Genomic DNA, 20,796 nt, shown 5'->3' with positions numbered 1-20,796 from the left:
ATAATATAGCATAATAAAATAATATCTATATTAAATATTATATTTATATATAAAGTATGTAAAATATAAAATAATATAGTATAATAAAATAATATATATTAAATATAAAATAATGTATAAATAAAGTACATAAAATATAAAGTAATGTAGCATAATAAAATAATATCTATATTAAATATAAAATAATATTTATATATAAAGTATGTAAAATATAAAATAATATAGCATAATAAAATAATATCTATATTAAATATTATATTTATATATAAAGTATGTAAAATATAAAATAATATAGTATAATAAAATAATATATATTAAATATAAAATAATGTCTATAAAGAAAGTACCTAAAATATAAAATAATGTAGCATAATAAAATAATATCTATATTAAATATAAAATAATATTTATATATAAAGTATGTAAAATATAAAATAGTATAGTATAGTAAAATAATATCTATTAAATATAAAATAATATTTATATATAAAGTAGATAAAATATAAAATAATATAGTATAATAAAATAATATATATTAAATATAAAATAATGTCTATAAAGAAAGTACCTAAAATATAAAATAATGTAGCATAATAAAATAATATCTATATTAAATATAAAATAATATTTATATATAAAGTATGTAAAATATAAAATAGTATAGTATAGTAAAATAATATATATTAAATATAAAATAATGTCTATTAAAAAGTACATAAAATATAAAATAATATAGTGAAATAATATCTATTAAATATAAAATAATATTTATATATAAAATACATAAAATATAAAATAATATAACATAATAAAATAATATCTATCTTAAATATAATATATATATAAAGTGCATAAAATATAAAATAATATAGTATAATGAAATAATATATAATAAGTATAAAATAGTATTTATATGTAAAGTACATAAAATATAAAGTAATGTAGCATAATAAAATAATATCTATATTAAATATAAAATAATGTCTATAAAAAAGTACGTAAAATATAAAGTACTGTAGCATAATAAAATAATATCTATTAAATATAAAACAATGTTTATATATAAATATGTAAAATATAACAATACAACCTAATATGATATACCATAATATTATGATATAGTGTTATAATGAAATATAAAATAATATAATGAAATAATATAAAATATAACATTATTATGATATATCACTATATTACAAAGTATAACACAGAATAGCATAATATACTGTATAATTATATATTATCATTCTATGATATAATAATAAAATATTATTAATAATATATATTAATAAATATATTAATATATTAAATATATAATAAATATGTTAATATATTAATAAATATAAATAATAAGATATAAAATAAAAGAACATGATATAATCCAGATGGGGCAGCCCCAGAACTGTGTGGGCAGGGCTGTTTTACCTCTCTCTCCCCAGGGATGCCATCGTGGCTGACCTGGACAAGAAGATGGCCAAGAGTGTGGACGTGGCCAACACCACGTTCCTGCTCGTGGCCGCCTCCATCTACTGCCACGAGCAGAACCCCGACGCGGCCCTGAGGGCCCTGCACCAGGGGGAGAGCCTGGAATGGTGAGTGCAGCCCTCCTGGAAGGGCACTGGGGCACTGCCTGGGCCTTGGAGGAGCCTCACGAGCACCAGGAAGCTCCTCAGGGCTTTGGCTTCCCCGGGGGTTTGGTGCTTTTCCAAAAAAGCCGGGGCTCCCCTGGGAATGTGGGAGCCCTGGGGATGGATCCCGGCAGGCTCTGGCTGCTGAGATGGGCAGCGTGGCAGGGAGGGGGCTGGGAGCAGGGTCCCAGGCTCAGCCCAGGGAATCACCCGGTGATTTGGCTTGGAAAGACCTTAAAAATCATCCAACCTGGCCTGGGACACTCCCAGGGCTGGGGCAGCCACAGCTTCCCTGGGAGATCCAGTCCAGGGCCTCATCCTACAACCCCCCGAGCTGGATCCCAGCAGGATCCTGGAATCCAGCTGTGGAAATCCCTCTTTTCTTGTTCCTTGCAGCATGGCCATGATGATCCAGATCCTCCTGAAGCTCGACAGGCTCGACCTGGCCCGGTGGGTTTGTCTCCCTTTGCTCTTTGGAGGTGTTTGTGTGGGAAGAGCCTCGAGGGAGGGAAAATCCAACTCCTGCAGTGACACAATCACGGCTGGTTTTGCTCCTCAAGTTGCAAAACCAGAACTGGGAATGACCAAAGGCAGGGCTGGACCTCGAGGTTTGGGTCTTCCCTTCAGCAGGAATCTCTGGGGAAGTAAAACAGGGAAGTGTTTCATGGATTGTTCCTGTGAAATATTGAGGGGTTTGTCACGTTCCCAGCTGGGAGGAGAAACCACAGCCCCTTGGTTGTGTCTTAAAGGAGTTGTTTTCTTTCTCTGGTGTGACTCCAACTCCTGCAGGAAGGAGCTGAAGAAGATGCAGGAGCAGGATGAGGATGCAACTCTGACCCAGCTGGCGACTGCCTGGGTGAACCTGGCCGTGGTGGGTACCTGGGACAGGGATCCCTGACCTACAGCCCCCAAAAATCCAGGGCAGCTCCTGTTCCTGGGGGCTCTTTTCACGTCCTGGTTCCAGCAGAACACCCAGGGCTGAGTTTTTAATGCACAGAACGTTCTGGGGGCTTGGTTTCACAAACTCACCTGCTGGTCTGATGCTCTTCCCCCTCACAGGGAGAGCTAAACCACACTTAAATAACCCCCCAGACATCCCAGTGTGGGAATGCTCTGCTCCTGGTTCCCAGGCTCCAAGAAAAAAGGTGTATTCCTGTGCTTAGAGCAGCAAAAACATTCAGCTTGGCAGGCCAGATTGAAAATAAAACCCCTAAAATTCATTGAAGTCCAAGGTTGCACAGGAAACAACCTGTTGGACCATCAAAATTATTTATTTTTGGAGTTTACTTGGTTTTGGTGTGAAATCTCTCATGTGTAGCCCTGGCCTTTAATCAGTGTGTGGCTGGATTTTCCTCAAGGTCTTGGTTTCCATGAGGAATCCCACCTCTTAACTGGAGCAGCCAGTAGAACCTTCCTGGATCTAGAACCTTCCTGGATGGAGAACCTTTTGAGAAACCCAGGTGTTTAATTATAAAAAAAAAATCATAAACCCCTCATTTCACCTCCTTTATTATGTCAGACACGTGAAGTGGTTCTTTTGAAGTGGGTTTGTTCTTTTTTTTTCCTTTCTGAAGGCAAGCCTGGCTCATTTGATCATTTAAGTGGTTCTTAATATTTAATATTTATGCATTTCTTTGATCTGCTCTGGCTGCTGTGTTGTGGTGCAGGAGATCACAGGGATCAGGGAGCGTTGGTGCTCCAGAATTTCACTTGATGACCTTTAGAAATGAATTTTGGCCCCGGTGCTTCGAGGTTTTGGGGGCTTCTTGGCAGCAGGTGATGAGCCTGGGGGTGTTTTGCAGGGTGGGGAGAAGCTCCAAGATGCTTATTACATTTTCCAAGAGATGGCAGACAAGTGTTCCCCCACCCTCCTGCTGCTGAACGGGCAGGCTGCCTGTTACATGGCCCAGGGGAAGTGGGAGGACGCCGAGGGAGTTCTCCAGGAGGCTCTGGACAAGGTACTGCCTGCTCTTCCCACCTCTCAGGGGGGTCCTGGGGAGAACAGAGAGGGCTTTCACCGGGAAAACTCATGGAAATGCCGATATAGGGATCGGTGTCGCCGAGGGTGGGGATGATTGTGGAACCCCAGGGTGGTTTGGGGGGGAATCCCAGGATGGTTTGGGGTGGAATCCCTGGAAGATTTAGGGTGGAACCCCAGGATGGTTTGGGGGAGAATCCCAGGATATTTTGGGGTGGAACCCCAGGAAGGTTTGGGGTGGAATCCCTGGATGGTTTGAGGTGGAATCCCTGGATGGTTTGGGGTGGAATCCCAGGATGGTTTAGGGTGGAATCCCGGAATGGTTTGGGGTGGAACCCCAGGATAATTTGGGTTAGAATCCCTGGCTGGTTTAGGGTGGAATCCCAGGATAATTTGGGGTAGAATCCCAGGATTGTTTGGGTTGGAATCCCAGGAAGGTTTGGGTTGGAATCCCAGGATGGTTTAGGGTGGGAAGGACCTTGAAGGTCATGGAGTTCCACCCCCTGCCGTGGTCAGGGACACTTCCCATTATCCCAAGTTGCCCCAACCCAACCTTGGACACTTCCAGGGATCCAGGGGCAGCCACAGCTTCTCTGGGAAACCCATCCCAGCCCGTGTCCACCCTCCCAGTGAGGAATTCCCCCCCAGTATCCCATGTAACCCTCCCTCTGGCAGTGGGAACCCATTCCCTGGTCCCGTCCCTCCATCCCTTGCCCGTCCTGGTGCCCGTCCCTGTTCCCATTCCCAGGGCAGGGGGTTGGGCAGGGCTGTTCCCTGCAGGCCTGGGTGTTGCTGTGGATCCCAGCACTCCGTGGCTGTTGTTCCTTGCAGGACAGTGGCCACCCTGAGACCCTCCTGAACCTCGTGGTGCTCTCACAGCACCTGGGAAAGGCTCCGGAGGTGAGGCCGCGTTTGTCGGGTGTTCCCGGCGGATCCGAGAGCTTTGGGAGTTCTGTGTGTTCCCAGCAGGATCTGGGAATAGTTCTGGGGGTGGGGAGCTGACACCTCTAAAGGAGAGTTTATGGAAATACTGAGGACATGGGCCAGGTTTGGACAGGGCTTGGAGCAACCTGGGAAATGTCCCTGCCCTCGGAAGGGCTTGGAATTAGATGATCTTTAAGGTCCAAACCATTCCATAATTCCCTGACACTGAGAGGAAGGCCTGGGCAGAAAGAAATCATTTGAGTTCTAAGCTCAGCTCTTGCTGATTTTTGTTTTCACATAAACCCACAATTTCAGGTTTATTTTTAAGTATTTTATCATTTATTTAGGGGCGTTTTATTTTATTATTTATTAAGGGCGTGCGGGTCTGACTGGTTTTAAAAGGTTTTACTGGTTTTCACTGGGGCTGCTGACATGGAGGACCCTGAGAAAATCAGTTTTTTAGCTGTGAACAAACCCTTTGAGGGGTGATTTGTTGCACTTTTGGCTTTTCCTCCTGTTATTTGAATGTTTAACTTCGTTTTTCTCGCCCCAGCAGGTCACGAATCGTTACCTGTCCCAGCTGAAAGATGCTCACAAAAACCACCCCTTCATCAAGGAGTATCAGGCAAAGGTATAGAACAGAACAGGATAGAAATAAATGATATAAAGTTGAATTTCTTGGGCCTCAGATGGAGCTGTGATGGGGCCAGTGGGTTCTGGCCTGAGGGGGCAGCTCCACGTCCCTGCCCTGTCACTCTTGAGTTAAATTTTCCAGCCCTTGGGAGAGATTTTTGGGAAGCACAAGCCAGGTGGGATGTACCTGACCATGCCACAAAAGCTCTGAGAAACAGGTTCTTAATCCAAGTGGAAGTTTGTTGCCATGAAACATTAAATGGAGGGAATTCCAGACATCAAATAGAATTCGGGGAGAGGGAAAACGAAGCAGACTGAAAAAAAAAATCAGTGCAGGTGATCTCGTTTCCTGGAATTCCTCTGGACTTAGTGGGCTGTTCTCTTCAGTTAAGGCAGAGTTTTATCAGATTCCCAGGAAAGTTTGGATTTATTCCTTTATTTTTGCCTCTGCAGGAGAACGACTTCGACCGGCTGGCCCTGCAGTACGCACCCAGTGCCTGAGGGACCAGGCTGTGCCCACCCCTGGGCACTGGGCTTCCTGTTCAAATCCTCCCTGGGACACGGAAAATGCCCTCTGGAACATGGAAAATGCCCTCTGCAGATCAGCCTGGCCTCACCTCACCCTGGTGCTCCAGCAGGGGTGGGGCTGTGCCTGTGTCCAGCACCTGAATTTTGGGGGCTCAAAGCCTCCCCCGGGCCCTGAACTCTGGGTCAAGAGGGTGCAACACAGGCACCTTGAACATTTCTAATAAAGCCTCTTCTGGATCTTTGTGCCCCCCTAATTTCTGGAATTCTGGTGATTCCACTCCAGGACCGAGGGTTTGAAGGTGGGAGAGTGTGAGGGTCGGTTTTAAGCACCTGCACTCAGCACCTGGATCCATCCTGAGTTATGGATCTTCCTCTGGTCTATCCAACCACAACTCCTGTACCTTCAGCCTCCCCTGGGAGAAGGATCCCTGGCTGGGGGGGTTTTACTGCTGGTGAGAGGGGGAAAACTCCCAAAATAAAACTAATCCTGCCCTAATAGGCTCAGCCTGAGCCTTGGGCGTGTCCTGGAGGCAGGACATGTGTCCTGGAGCCAGGGCATCCCTCCTGGAGCACGTGGGGAGCTGGAAGTGTCCTGGGATTCAACCCTGGGATCGTGGCCTTGGGCTCATCCCTGTGTCCCACCCGCCAGACTCTGCACCGTGGAACCCTCAGCTGGGCCCTCCTGCCCTGGAATATTTGGGATCATCTTGGGAATTATCATTTGGGGAGGGGGAGGAGGGGGGGTTTGCACTGTAAATGTGTCCCACGGGCGCTTCCTTCGTGCCCCCCTGGCTGTGCTGGCCCTGAAAGGGCCCTTTGTCCCCTCCCTTGGCTCAGCAGCTCCTTTCAGTGAGGGGTTTATTCATGGGATGAATGTTCCCTTTGTGGAGCTGTCTGAGGGAGACCTGAAAGGGGCTTGTGTGCTCAGGGCAGCCCGTCCCCACTTGATGGGCCATGATAAATTGACTTAAAAATGTAAACAATAAAAGCAAGTGGCAGAGCAGGAGCCATGGGGGGGACAGGGTGGGACCTCGAGGGGAACCAGTTTGTGTTTTCCCAGAGCAAGGAGAGGTTCCAGGGGGAACCTGGATGACTCAAAATGAGATTAAACTCATTTCTAGCTTGTCCTTTCTTTTCCCTGTCAGCTGGTTCCAGTTACAGCTCGGTGGTGCCTGTGGTGATGATGATGGAGGTGACATTCAGTCTTTCCTGGGGGGTGACCTTTGAGGAGGGTGTGTTTGCGTCTTAGAGCTGCATCCCATTATTCCAGACCCTTAAACTGCTACAGGTGCCCAAACGGGGCTGGGGTGGCCGGGGGGGGGGGGGGGGACACACCTGGTCAACCCCGTGAGGAAGGGATGGATCTGCTGGTGCTGATCCTCCAGGGCTGGTGCTGAGAGGAAGGGGGAAAAATAACCTGGAGAAACATTTCCCTTCGTGTATTAAATTAAAAAAAAAAGAAAAAAAAAGAAAAAAACACAACATGGTGGAGGGTGAAAAAATCGTTGAAAGGAGAAGGTTTGGTGTGGGGTTTTTAAGGTTTGGTCCGGGATTTTTCAGGTTTGGTCAGGCAGTTTAAGGTTTAGTCCAGGATTTTGAACCCGGAGCAGCTCCGTGTTGTTGGACGGGGCTGCCAAGGGGCTGCGGGCACCTTCCACCCCCACGACCCCCCCAAAGGTGCCCCTGGGCGCTCCTCCACCGTTCCATCACCTCCTGCGACCGAAACGTCGCTATTTATCCCCGTCCCTCGCTCCTGGAGCGACTCCAGCCCCTTCTCGCAGCTCGTCCTCCAGCGGAGCGGCCGCATTGTCGGGACACACAAAAAAAACCACCAAACCCAAAACCCACCCCGTAAGCTCCGAGAACTCCCCGCAGAGCTGCTGAACGGAGCCTCTGCCCCCTCGGGGAGCCCCGGCAGAGCCCGGAGGGGGCCGGGCCGTGGCGGGGGGCGGCTCTTCTCGCCCGGTACCGGCGCGGGGGGAGCGCGGTCCCGCCCGCCGGAGCCTGCGCGGGGCCGCGGGCGGCGAGCGCGGCCGTGGCAGCGATGCCGCCTCCGGAGCCCATGCCCGGCTACGGGACCTTGCTCCGCCGGGGCTACGGGAGCCTGGCCGAGGCCGCCCGGGGCTGCGGGGACTGCGGCTGGGAGCTGGCGAGGCGGACCTGGGCCGAGAACGCTCACCTGGGCTGGGCGGAGGTGCTGCTGTGCGGGCTCTGCGCGCTGGGCTGGACCGCGCTGCGCTGCGCCTGCTCCCGCAGCATCTTTCGGGTCAGTCCCGGCCGCGCGGGGAGGGGGGGGGACGCGGATATGGGGATGGGGGGCACCGGGGGGGGGGACACCGTCCCTTTGGGGGGGATCGCCCGTCTCCGTCCGCGGGGTGGGATGCGCGTCCGCCGTGGATTGGGGGTGGGAAATGCGCCCTACGCCTTCCTCCCCCTCTTCGGGGCTGCGTCCCGGAGGAACGAGCATCTCCCCGCACCGGGAGAGCCCCCCCCGCACCGGGAGAGCCCCCCCGCAGCTCCCTTCCCCTCCGCCTTCCCATCGCTGCATCCCGACAAGGTTGAGGGTTATTCCTTCCAGGTTATTCCCTGCTCGTTCCCTGCCTTCCCCCGCGGCTGCATCCCGGAGGAACGAGCATCCCCCCCCCACCCCTCCACATCCCCATCGCTGCATCCCGACAAGGCTGAGGGTTATTCCTTCCAGGTTATTCCCGGCTTGTTGCCTTCCTGGGTGGAAGGAGAGGGGCGCGTTTCTGCCCGTCCCCCGCGGTTTGCACGGAAAATGTCCTTCCCTGCCCGGCGGCGGAGGGAGGGAGGGAGGGATGGCCGGGGATGGCTGGCTCGCTGCTGCAGTGCCGGGCTGACCTTCCTGCGAGCGTGGGGATGCTGGGATGCTCCCGGCCGGCTCTCCCAGCCTCCGAAGGGGCTGGCTGACCCTCGTCCCCTCTCCAGCGCAGCCCCCTGCGAGGGACGGGCCGAGCAGGACGTCCCTGAGCAGGAAGAGCAGCTCCGCTTCGTTTCTCGCTGCGAAAAACGCGTGGAGGGAGAGCAGAGCTCCCCCCTCCCTCCAATGGCTCGTCCCAGCCCGTTCCTTCCACGCTGCTTTCCTAGAGGGATGCTCGGGACTCTGCTCCGGGGCTGCCCCGGCCTCGAGAGGGCTTTGAAGGCAGGAGCAGTGGAGATGGAGGATTTTGGGTCGGGGGGCAGCCTTGGGGACACAGGGGACACCCTTTTCCCCCCTCCCCACGAGCTCAGGGACACGAGGCCTTGAGGAGCTCCAGGACAGGCCTCATTCCCTGGCTGAGCTGCTTCCTCTGGAGGCTCCTCATGGATCAGAGGCAGTTCCCTGCATCCCTGTCCCAGGTTATCCCAGCCCTTCCACCCTCAGAGGGGCTCTTCCTTTGCTCATCCTGGTGGGTCCTGACCTTGTGCAGGGTCCAGTCAGAGCCCTCTGGAGTCATTTGAAGCTGCTGGAGTGGTTTTAGGCAAGGAATGTGTTGGGGGTGTCGTGCCAGGCTGAATTTCCCCTCCTTCCCTGCCCCCCTGGCTGGGCTGGGCAGCATCCAGCACCTGGGAATGCTGGATTGCCCGAGGTTTGAGGCAATTCTTGGTGACAATTCCCTTTGAGCTCCAGTTCCCCCCTGGCCTGAGGCCCTTCCAGAGCCTGGCAAACAGTTCCAGGTGTGGTGGGGCCCACGGGGTGCCCTCGGAGGGGGGTGGCAGCTCCTGAGCTGTCATTCCCTTGGGAAGTGGGTCACACCTGTAACTGCAGAAGGGCTGGGGGGGGGTTGCTGGGAGCAGGTTCCCGTGGCTCCATATGCATGTGTGATTCTGAGGAGATGCTGAGCAGGGTTCCAGCAGCATCAGTTTTCTCCCAGTGCCAGGGCAGCAGGTAGGGAGAGAAAACTCTCTCTCTCTGTCTTAAAGGGATGGGAAGCCATTCCTCAGTTCTATGCTGCTGGAGTTGCCATGGGAAAGGATGGGAGTTGTGGCTTTCCCCTAAAACCCATCGGAAAATCAAGTTGGTGCCTCGTGGCCCCCACAGGGGCAGTGCCAGAACAGGGTCATTCAAGGTGGGGGGGAACATCAGGGAGAGAAAAGACCTGTTTGACCCCGGGAGGGAACTTCCCCCCAGCTCAGGACTTCTCTTCCCTGTGCAGACTTGGAGCCTCTTCCTCCTTTGGACTCTCTCTGTGTTCCCTGCAGGAACTGAAACCCTCGGGGTTGTAAAATCAACCCCTCTGGGTGGCTGGGGAATGTTCCCTTCCTGCCTGTCACTCACAGACCATAAACCTTGTGCTCCTCTGTGTCTGAGGAGGAAGTGACTCTCACCACAAGAGCACCAAGAGCACCTTGCTGAGCTCTGGCCACACAGCTCCTGTGAGAAATGAGTGTTTCAAAGCCATTTCCCCCTGGCTGTGCTCCCTGGTTGGGTCAGACAAGGGGCACTGGGCTCCTTGCTCTCTCTCCCAGCAGCATTTATCCCCCAACATCTGTGGCACAGGAGGTCCCACAGCTGGGTTGGAGAAGCAGAAAAGGCTGTACAGGTGATTAGAGGGGTTTGGTTTGGATTTGAGGGTGGATTTTCACCTGCCCCCCCCCGGCCAGGTCGGTGCTTTTCCCATCCTTCTTAGAGTGAAGAATTTTTGTCCTGTTGCTGCTTCTTCGTGGAAACCTCAGGGCAAACACTGAGAGGGGTTGTTTTGGGGTGGGAAGATCCCAATCAGCTGAGGAAGTGTGGATTATGAGGCAGGGAAGGACCCCCAGAGTCAGCTCTGCTGGGGTGTGGGCATCCCTGCAGAGACCTGAGGGATGGATCTGTCCCCTCCAGGTCTGGCCTGAGGGTCTCAGCTCTTTGTCCTGCTGAATTCTGAGTGCACAAACAGGTTGATGTGTCTGTCGGAGCTCACTGGGGCTGCAAACCACCTCCAGAAATTAAGACTAAGCTGCTTCTAGGGAAGTGCTCCCACCCCTGGGTGCCTCCTTGGGTTCTGCCCCGTCCTCCTGCCCCCGTGGTGTCCGAGCTCCACCAGTCCCTGACATCCTTGGTGTGTCCCCTGTGTGACACCAGCCAGCCCTGAGGAGTTTGATTAAAAAGCAGCAACCTGAGCTCCTCTCTCTGTGTTAGTTAAACACCCTGGAGGGCACCAAGGCCAAGCTCTGCTGAAACAGGACCAGGCAGCTGCACTCGGGAAAGGCTGGATCACCTGGAGCTCAGCCTGTGCTGGTTCTCCTTCCCTGAGCAGGGCAGGGAACCCAGACAGGTAAAACCCAGGGACTGGGGCACAGGGATGGGCTGGAACAGCCAAACCCAGGTAGAGGCTTCCAGCCCTCAGCCACCCTGAGCCACCTCTGCTGCCGGGATTGAAACCCTTGAACAGAGAGCAAAATGAGTGAGGAAAATCCTCTCAGTGTAAAAGCTGGAGCTGGGGGTGGGTCAGGATTTGTTCTGCAGTGGGTGAATGTTCTCCACTTTTGGCCCAGGAGTGGGTCAGGATTTGTTCTGCAGTGGGTGAATGTTCTCCACTTTTGGCCCAGACACCTGCCAGCTCTTTTTTTCCCTGGTGGTGTCCAAGTCTGTAGGACGTTGCAGTGTCCTCTGGAAAGGAACAGTGTCGTGTGCCTTGGAAAACGTGCTCGGGGAAGCCGGGTTGGAAGTGAGGGATGGAGTGCAGCCCCGGGAAGCTGCACAGGGAGGGTTCCCGGGATCCCTTCCAGCGACTGATGCCCCTTTTCCCCACCCAAGATTTATTTATCCAAGGTGTGACTCAGGAGGGGGAGAACATCCCCAGCAGTGACCACCCGACACACTCGGAGGGCAGAGGAGCAGGAGGAGACTCCGCCGCCGTTTCCTCCCCTCGCCCGAAGCACAAACGCTGGAAGCTACAAACGGGACAAAAGCCACAACAATGGGCCCTTTCTTCCCCCCCGGAGTGAGGCGGCTCGGCGGGGGCTGCTCTCCCTGCGCTGCTGTGTCAGCGCCGGGGCTCGGGCTGGGGGTTCCTCAGCCCCCTGGGCAGCTCGGAGGGTCTTCAGGGAGACCCTTGTGCTGCTTTTCTCTCTTTAGGGGTGAGGAACCGAGGGAGCAGTGATGTCTGCTCGGGTTTTTTTGGTGTCATCATAGTGTCCTTTTTTTCCACGTGTTTCTCTGGGAAGTGTTGTCTGGAGACCGACCCGGGGAAGTGGTGCAGGGATGGGGTGGTGGGAGCTGGAGCTCTTCACCCCCTGCTCAGCTCACTCCCTTCTCGTGGTGGGGTGACAGTCACTGCCCCGGGGTGCACGGGCTGTGGAGAGCCCTTCCTCTGGGTTTGGAGAAGGGTGACTTTTTGCTGGGTTTTTCCTGAAAGAGGGCAGGGATAGATGAGGAATTAGGAAGGAATTCCTGGCTGTGAGTGTGGGGAGGCCCTGGCACAGGTTGCCCAGAGAAGCTGTGGCTGCCCCTGGATCCCTGGGAGTGTCCAAGACCAGGTTGGAGCAACCTGGGACAGTGGAAATGTCCCTGCCCATGGCAGGGGGTGGCACTGGATGACCCTTAAAGTCCCTTCCAATCCAAACCAGTCCGGGGTCCTGCAGGCTCTGTGCCCCATCCCTGAGGTGGCAGGAGGTCCAGGATCATGTCCAGGCTGGGGACAGAGGGGACAGAGCCTGGGAAGCCACACACGGTGCCGTGGGCAGCTCGTGGAAGGGGCAGGAGCTGCCGGTTGTGGCCGGGGTTTGAATCAGAGCTCTGCTTGCTCATCATCATCATCATCACCATCATCCCCATGGAGCCAGAGCCGCCAGTTCCCGGCGCCGGGGGTGCCCCGTGCCAGCCAGTCCTTTGTGTCCCTCCGGGGAACTCGCTGTGCCCGGGGGGGGCTCAGACGTGGCACGGCTGGGACTCGGCCAATTCCAGCTCCTCAGTTCCCAGCCCATCCCTCCCAGGCTGCCGGGAGCACCCGCGTCCTGCTGCTGGTGGATCCCAGGGATCGGCTGCGAAAAGGGAGAGAAAACGTGTTCGCTTCTCGCTACGAGGGTGTTTTTTTTTTTGGCGCTGGAGCGGAGCCGTGGGCAGCGGCGGAGCTTCCATCCTGCTTCTCTTCGCGGCTCCGAACCCCTCTCGCTGCACGTTCTCACCCCCTGCTCCTCTCCTTCCCCCCCTTCGTGTGCCGGGGGAACAGGCACAGCCCCCAATTAACTGTTAATTGTCCTCAGAAGGTGCCGGGGGAGGTTTGCGCAGGAGGAGGAGGAGGAAGAGGAAGAGGAGGAGGAGGAGGAGGAGGAGGAGGAGGAGGAGGAAGAGGAGGTTGCCCTTCAAGAGAAACCCCGTTCCAAGAGCCCCGGGCTCTTTCAGCCGGAGCCAGATCCGCCGTTCCCGACTTGCAGCCCCCGTCACCCTTAGCAACAGGCATCTTCTGCGCCGTTGCCATGGGAACGGCAGCCGGGTGACGGGAGGACAGCCCCCACCTTGCTCATCTCCACCCCCGGAGGCTTGTGCCTCCCCCCCTGCTCCAGGGACATTCCCGTCCCCTCCCCGTCCCCTGCCTGCTGCTGGTTCCCTTCCCTGTGCCTGCCCCAGCTTTCTGGGGGATCTGGAATCCTTGGAGTCCCTGGATCTTTGGAGTCCCTTCCAACCCTTCCATTCCAGGATGAACAGGGATCTGGGGCTGTGCTCAGCATCCCTGAAGGACTGGTGGCTCTGCCAGTGAGCTGTCCCCACATCCCAGCTCCTTCCACTCTGTGGAGACACAAATAATTGATGCTTTCTGGGCTCAGGACTTTCTGTCTCTGCATTATTTATTCACCCTTCGAGCTCCCTCCTCTTTTTCCTCCCGTGGCTCCCTCTGGAAGAGCCCTTGGCAGTGGTTCCTGCTCTCGGTGAGGGCCACGCTCTGAATGGGAGATGCCTCTGGCTGGAGGCTCCTGGGGCTGCTGCTCCCAGGTCCGAGGGATTCAGAGCTTGGAACTGAGCACTCCGAGGCCAGGACAAAGCTTGGAGTGGAGTTCCTTTTGAAAACTGGACCCAGAGAGGGGCTAAAAGCCAGAGCAGCCACTGCCTGGGGACAGCTGGGGCCTTAATTTAGCCCAGGGGCATCGAGGGGCTGCAGAAAGTGCTGACCTGGGCCGGGGTACAGTTACTTTCCAGGCATTTTGTTTTCATCTCCAGCTTATCTGGCTCATCCTGAGGAGCTCCCAGCTGGGGCAAGGGGGGGTTCTCTCTGTTATCAGTGTTCCCTCCGGACCTGGAGCAGCCCTTCCCCAGGCTGGGGCTCCCCTGCTCCCCCCGGGGGCTGTGCAAGGGGGCTGTCAGTGCCGTGAGGAGAAGCAGAGATGGGGCCTGGCCTTGCTCAGCTGCCACAGAGGGGGGAAAACATCCCTGCCTGGAGCCCCTGTGAGCAGGGGGAACGCGCAGCACCGGGGGTGGAGGTGGCTGCTCCGCTTCACTCCCACAAATCCGAGGCTGCTCAGCTGCTTTTCCTACCCTTTCCAAGTTGTCCCGAGTGGCCCAGAGGGCTGGGTGGCCCTTTTCCCCCCTGGGAGTGTGGGGGGAACCCGGGGTGGGAGAGTTTTGTCCTGGTTCACATGACCAGAGCCACCCATGCCCCATCCCTGCCTTCAGCTGTGTTTGGGGAGGCTTTGCCTCTGGTCTCTGCTTCCCAAAGGGGTGGGAAGGTGCTGCAAACCACAGAGGGGGGAAATACCAGCGGGGTTTCAGTGCTGGGCAGCTGGGAAAGCTGCTGGGAAAACGGGTCCTGCTGTGCCAGCCTTCCCTGCCCGGCTCTCAGTGCTGGCTGGCACTGCCCCTGTGCCCAGGACTCTCCAAAGCCTTTCCCTCCCCAGCTGAAAACTCTTTCCTGGAAGCTTTTTCAAGGTCCATCTGCACAGGATGGTGTTGTTGCAGCTTCCTCTCCTGGGTTTCCCTGTGCTGGAGGGACATTTTATTGTATTATTTTATTCATCATTTCTGTTCTGCAAAAGCAGCCTCTGCTCAGCCCAGCTCCTGGAGGGTGGAAGCAGTGCCCAGGGTGTGGGATGCACACTGTGCCAGGCTCCAGGAAGGATCCCTAACCTGTTTTTTTCCCCCTGCTTCAGGCTCTCTCCAGCCCCTTTGCCCTCATTCCTGCTGTAAGGAAGGGTAGAAAAACAGGATTCCTGCCCCTGGAGCAGCACAGATCCCTTGGAGAGTTGGGGATCTCTGCCCTGAGCTCCCCAAGGCCTCTCCTCTTGCCCTTTCTGATGATTTTTTCTCCCCTCTCCCTGCAGCCTTTCGGGGAATGGTGCAACCTGCAGCCGAAAGATGCTGCCAAGATGCCTGAGAGTGCCTGGAAGCTGCTTTTCTACACCTTGTCCTGGTCCTACGGCACCTACCTGCTCTTCTTCACCGACTACCCCTTCTTCCACGACCCCCCCTCCGTCTTTTACGGTACAGTGAGAGCTGGGGGTGGATTGGGAGGTCTGGGTTGGCCACGGGAATGGGAGCTGGGGGTGAGAGAAGGAGGAGATAACCCCTAAATTTCCTTTTCTCTGATGCTGTGGGTGCAGAAAGGGCACGAGGGGCTCTGCTCTGACCATTTCTTTCAGAGGGAGTCAGCGGGGGCTGGAGGGTGGTGAGCAGATTGATCAGGAGAGGATCAAGTCATGGAGTGGTTTGGGGTGGAAGGGACCTTGGAGATCACCCTCTGCCATGGGCAGGGACACCAAATCCCTTGGCAGGGACACCAAATTAAGGCTTCTCTCTCAGGTCCAGCAGGGAATTTGATGCCAGAGGCAGAGTTTGGGAGCCAGGGTAGCTGATCCCCACCCGGGCTCTGCATCCACGATGCCCTGGGAGGGAGCTGGACCCCCCGAGCCCGGCGGCATGCGGGGTCTCCCCGGTGTTTGCATCCCCTTCCCTGCTGCCAGGGGCTCTGGGATCGTGGCTGTGGGCTCACCTGAGCATCTCTGTGCCCCCCCCAGGCTGGAAGAAGGGCATGGAGGTGCCCACGGACATCGCCGTGGCGTACCTGCTGCAGGGCAGCTTCTATGGCCACTCCATCTACGCCACGGCCTACATGGACACGTGGCGCAAGGACTCGGTGGTCATGCTGCTGCACCACGTGGTGACCCTCACCCTCATCGCCTCCTCCTACGCCTTCAGGTGAGGGCCCCCTGCTCCCCAGGGCAGATTGGGTGTGGATTCGCCCCTTCCTGCCCTTCTTCCACCACCCCTGAGCCATCCCTGGGCTCCTGAGCTGCTGCTCCCACGTGGCTGTGCTGTGCCAGGGTCTGTTGCTCAGGGAGTCTGCTCCCAGTGTGAGGGACTCAGAGCTGGGTTGGTGTGGATTCTCCTCTTCCTCCACCCCCCTGAGCCATCCCAGGGCTCCTGAGCTGCTGCTCCCACGTGGCTGTGTCATGTCTGGCTCTCTGGGTTGCTCAGGGAATCTGTCCTGGACTCAGAGCAGAGCTGGTGTGGATTATCCCATTCTTCCACCCTCCTGAGCCATTCCAGAGCTCCCCAGCCTCTGCATCCATGTCTGGCTCTCTGGATTGCTCAGGGAATATGCTCCTGGCGTGATGGACTCAGAGCTGGGTTCGTGTGGATTCTCCCATTCCTCCACCCTCCTGAGCCATCCCAGAACTCCCAAGCTCCTGCACCTGTGTCTGGCTCTCTGGATTGCTCAGGGAATCTGTGGTGGACTCAGAGCTGGGTTGGAGAGAATTCTCCCCTTTTTCCACCCTGCTGAGCCATCCCAGTGCTTCCCAGCCTCTTTATCCCTGTCTGGCTCTCTGGGTTGCTCAGGGAATCCTGTTCCCAGCGAACATGTTGGACTCAGAGCAGAGCCGGTGTGGATTCTCCCCTTCCTCCACCCTCCTGATCCATCCCAGAGCTCCCCATCCCCTGCACCCTCACCTGACTCTCGGAATTGCTCCAGGAATCTGCCCCCAGTGTTTTGGGCAGTGGGTGCCAACCCACCCCCCTCCCATCCCACCTTCCCACCTCTCCCTCCCTCCCTCTGCGTTTTCCCGCAGGTACCACAACGTGGGGATCCTGGTGCTGTTCCTGCACGACATCAGTGACGTGCAGCTCGAGTTCACCAAGCTCAACGTGTACTTCAAGCACCGGGGGGGGGGTCTATCACCGCCTCAACGATGTCATCTCCAACGTGGGCTGCCTCACCTTCAGCGTCAGCTGGTGGGTTTGGACCCCCCCTGATCCCACTCCCGACCCTCCTGCCCGGCTTTTGTGGCCCCCCCCCCCCCCCCCCCCCCCCCCCCCCCCCCCCCCGGCTTTTGTGCCCCCCCCCCCCCCCTTCCCCAACACCCCTCGGCGCCCTGGGATTCGTGGGATGGGAACTGAGCCCTTTCAAAGTCGGTTTGGGGAGAGGTTCCCGCAGAGCTCGGCCCCATGCTGGGCTTGGAATCCCTCTGTAGTCACTTGGCTGGGCTTGGAATCCCTCTGTAGTCACTCTGGCGTCTGTCACCACTGAAGTGCCTGTGAAATTGTGCTCCCGGCGTGACAAATGACCCCGGGGGAGGAGGAGCTGTTCCCGTTTTTCCCGGGTTCAGCAGCAAGGAGCTGGGTTTTTTTTACCAGAAGGAAAAGGGAGGCAGAGCTGTCCCAGATTCCAGCCCTCGCTGCTCCTCTTGGGGCGAGGCAGGAGGGAAACAAAGGGATGGAGGATGGGGATGAGTGACTTGCAGGTTGTCACTCCTCGTCCTTTTGGCCCTGCCTCCCCCTCCCTGGGCTGCTCCAAAAAGCAGGGGGGCAACAAGAGGCTCAGTTTGGGGGATAAACTGGGGGTGCACAGGATTAGGAAAAGCTTCCAGCTGTTCTCCCCTCCTGCCCCCCGCCCAGCTGGGACAATCTGGAGCGTGGACCTGCCCCTGCCCTGAGCCTGCTGTGCCCACAAGAACAATGTTCTTCCTTTCACTGGGTCTGCTGAAGCCCTGCCTGGAGCCAAACCCATCCCAAAACAGATGCCAGGAGCAGGAGGCCGTGCTGGGGAAGCTGGGCTGGGTCTCTCCTCTCCTGGGGGGCCACTAACCCCCCCCTGCCCCTCTGCCCCGCCAGGTTCTGGTTCCGTCTCTACTGGTTCCCCCTCAAGGTCCTCTATGCCACCTGCTACTCCAGCCTCCAGTCGGTCCCAAACATCCCCTTCTACTTCTTCTTCAACGCTCTGCTCCTCATCCTCACCCTGATGAACATCTACTGGTTCCTGGTGAGTGGGGGGAGCTCGGTCACCCCCGCCCTTGCTGCTCCCTCCCCGCTGCTCCTGCCCGGTGCTTGCTGCCTGTGCAGGGGCTGCAGGGCTGGAGAGGCTTTGGAGGGGAGGAGGGAAGCCCCTGTCAGTGTCTGGGGAGGCTCCTGTGCTGGAATTCCGTGGGGAAGGATCCGTGGGGAGGGAGCGACAACAGCGGCTGGGACAGGCTGGGATTTGATCAGGCTGTGAACGTCCTGGCACCCCCCCAAGAACTGGGGAGGGGGTGCAAAGGGTGGATGTGGAGGGATCACATCAGGCAGAGCAGGGGAGCGCCTGATTCCATCATCCTGCCTCATTCCATCATTTCATGGGATGAAATCCAGGGAGGAGAGTTGCAGGAATTCTGCCGGGGGTCTGAGCCGCATCCAGGGGGGAGCTGCCCTGCCCACGTGGGGTCTGGAGGGGGTGGAACAGCTCCAAACCTTTGGGATCCGTGTCTGAGGGTGTCTCTCCCCCCTCCCAGTACATCGTCCTGTTCGTGGCCAAGGTGCTGATGGGGCAGATGCAGGAGGTGAACGACGTGCGCGAGTACGACGTGGAGGACACCGGGAAAAGCGCCAGGGCCCGGAAGAGGGAGGCTGGAATCCAACTGCCCAAGGCTCTGAAGGAAGGGTATGTGGGCAGGGGGATGGCACACAGGGCCGTGGGATGGTTTGGGTTGGAAGGAACATGGAGATCATCCAGTGCCACCCCACAAATCCCACTATCCCAGGGCGCTCCAGCCTGGCCTTGGGCACTCCCAGGGATGACACACACACAGCAACTGTGGGTGAGGGGAAGGGACACTGGTGACCTCCCTGGAGCTGCTGTCACAGGGCTCACCCCCAGGCTGGAAGATGGGTATAAAACATTGCTACAGGTGCCAGGAAGGACTTTAAATCCACACCTGGGCATCGTGGGGTGCCCACCCATCTCTGTCCCGTGAATCCTCACCCAGCCCTTCCACGTGGGACCGGCTCTGTGCTTGGGGCTGCTCCCTCTGAGCTGTGCTGGGGGATCCCACAGGGATGTGGCTGAGTGGGGACAAACAGGACAATCCTGCTGGGACAGGGGTGGCCTCAGCAGCCAGGGGGGACAGTGGGTGTGGGGACCAGGCCCACCCAGTGCTGCTCTGCTCCCCCACAGGCTGCACCTCAGGAACGGGCTCGTGAAGGACAAGAGGTTGTGAGGGTGGCGTGGCCGTGGCAGCTGCCAGGACCTGGGACCGACCAGGACCCTGCACTGGGAGCCAGCGAAGGAAAGGCACGAGGAGAACTTCATCCCTGACCCCCTTCCCTCCCCTGCCCGGAGCTGGGGAACAGATGCCACTGACAGGATCGGGCCCCTCCCGGGGCTGTGACCAGGCTTCACCTGGTGCTGGGGGGCTCCCCGTGGCCCCCCTTCAGTTGGGAGACTGGTGGCTTTTGCTGGTCCAGGTAGGATTTGGAGCTGGCTTTGGGTCCCCTGGTGTTCCTCCCGTCCTCAATCCCACCGTGATTCCCCTGACTCTGCTGCTGGACCCTCCCACCGACCCTCCCTGAAGGGTCCAACGTCAAACCAGGGGAGGGAAAAACCTCCTCTCCTGCCCTGGGAAGGGGAGCCCGAAGCCAGCCCTGCTCCAGCCACCGAGCAAGGTGATGAAGGGCACCTCGAGGTGATGAAGGGCACCTCAAGGTGATGAAGGGCACCTTGAAGCCTTCCTCCTCGGGAGGGGTCACTGGCACAGAGCTGCCCACCCCGTGTCTGGGGCACACACGCGCTTCCCACGAGCAGCTCTGCCTGGAAAACCAGCCCTGGAGTGTTATTCCAGCCTCCTGTCCTGCCAGGTGAGAGCCAGGAGAGACTTAATTCGCTTAAGAAGCCTGTGTAGGTCTCACAGTCGCTTCAAACACCAGTCCCAGTCCCTGCTGGGGGTCCCTGGACCCTCCCCCGGCACTGCCCACTCGCTCCAGGGAAGAACAAAGAGTTCCTGCTCCCTGGGTTGGTTTTCCAGGCAGCTCCAGCCTCAGAGGGTCCCCAGGCTGGGCTGGGGGTCCCTGTCCTGGGAAGTCCTGTGGGTTTTAGTCCCTCAAACCGAGCTGTCCCATTGCTGCCCATCCCCAGCTCCCTACTGGGGACGGGGCAGCAGATCCAGGGCATTAATTCCGTGTTTCATTGCTGGGTTGGTTTTCCCATGGTTGGTCTGTCATGTGGACTCGGCTCCAGGCTCGTGGTGTGAACCAGGGGGGGAAAATTCCTGGCTGGGGCTGGTGGGAACTGTCCCAGGCTGTGGCAGGACCTGTCACCTCCTCCAGGCAGTGTCCAAGGGGTGTCTCAGTGCCGGGGATCCTCGGCTTCCAGCGGGATTTGCAGGAAATGAGGGAAGCTGCTCTTCCCAGGATGGGCCGGAGCAGAGCTGGGGCAGAGTGGGGTTGGGGGAATGAGGGTCCCTGGTCACCACAGGGGGGGGATAAACTCCATTTTACAGCGTTGGCTTTGAGCTGGTGGCCAGTTTTGGGGGGGGGTGTGAGGTGGCAGCTCTGCTGTGAGGGCCAGGAAGGGACTGGGGGTGTGACAGGGGGGGACACGGGGACCCCTCTGCCCAGCTGGGGCAGGGACCCCCCCGGGCTGTGTGTCCTGAGGGCAGGGCACTGTGTGAGGCAAGACTGTGATGGTTTGATGTGCTGGGAGTTGACGACCTTGAGAGAGAAGCTTTGTCTGGTGCTGTGATTGCGTCAAAAAGAGCTGATCTGGGGGGAGGGAGGAAGGGGAGACCCGGCTCTGTGTCCACCCCTGGATCCAGGGGGGGATGTCTGTGGCACGTGGGGCTTCCCAGGAGCTTTGTGTGGGAAGAGCAGCCACCAGGGATAGTTTTGAGGTGAGAAGAGCAGCCCCTTCCCTGCCACCAGGGATGGTTTGGTGTGGGAAG

At 55.8% G+C, this 20,796-nt stretch overlaps 2 protein-coding genes across 2 annotated transcripts in view; both read left to right on the top strand.

Moving 5' to 3' along the window:
• The window catches only part of COPE (coatomer protein complex subunit epsilon), a 7,547-nt gene extending 1,673 nt beyond the window's left edge, over nt 1-5,874 (top strand). The window contains exons 4-10 of the mRNA XM_027664300.1: nt 1,440-1,592; nt 2,025-2,078; nt 2,418-2,499; nt 3,431-3,586; nt 4,438-4,506; nt 5,087-5,161; nt 5,617-5,874. Coding sequence (XP_027520101.1) covers nt 1,440-1,592; nt 2,025-2,078; nt 2,418-2,499; nt 3,431-3,586; nt 4,438-4,506; nt 5,087-5,161; nt 5,617-5,664 — 637 coding nt within the window. The 3' untranslated portion in view covers nt 5,665-5,874. The remainder of the gene's footprint in view (nt 1-1,439; nt 1,593-2,024; nt 2,079-2,417; nt 2,500-3,430; nt 3,587-4,437; nt 4,507-5,086; nt 5,162-5,616) is intronic.
• Nucleotides 5,875-7,735: 1,861 nt separating this feature from the next.
• CERS1 (ceramide synthase 1) lies at nt 7,736-19,193 on the top strand. Its single transcript, XM_027664299.1, is given in 8 exon segments — nt 7,736-7,957; nt 14,932-15,091; nt 15,625-15,805; nt 16,678-16,780; nt 16,782-16,840; nt 17,720-17,867; nt 18,373-18,521; nt 19,035-19,193. Coding segments are annotated over 8 exon segments (1,065 nt in total). The 3' UTR covers nt 19,078-19,193.
• Nucleotides 19,194-20,796: the final 1,603 nt, after the last annotated feature.

The sequence above is a fragment of the Corapipo altera genome, unplaced genomic scaffold (assembly GCF_003945725.1).
Source record: "Corapipo altera isolate COAL_440 unplaced genomic scaffold, ASM394572v1 96, whole genome shotgun sequence".
Classification (NCBI taxonomy): Eukaryota; Metazoa; Chordata; class Aves; order Passeriformes; family Pipridae; genus Corapipo; species Corapipo altera.
The sequence above is the reverse complement of the archived record's forward strand: the minus strand, read 5'-3'. Positions and strand labels throughout refer to the sequence as shown.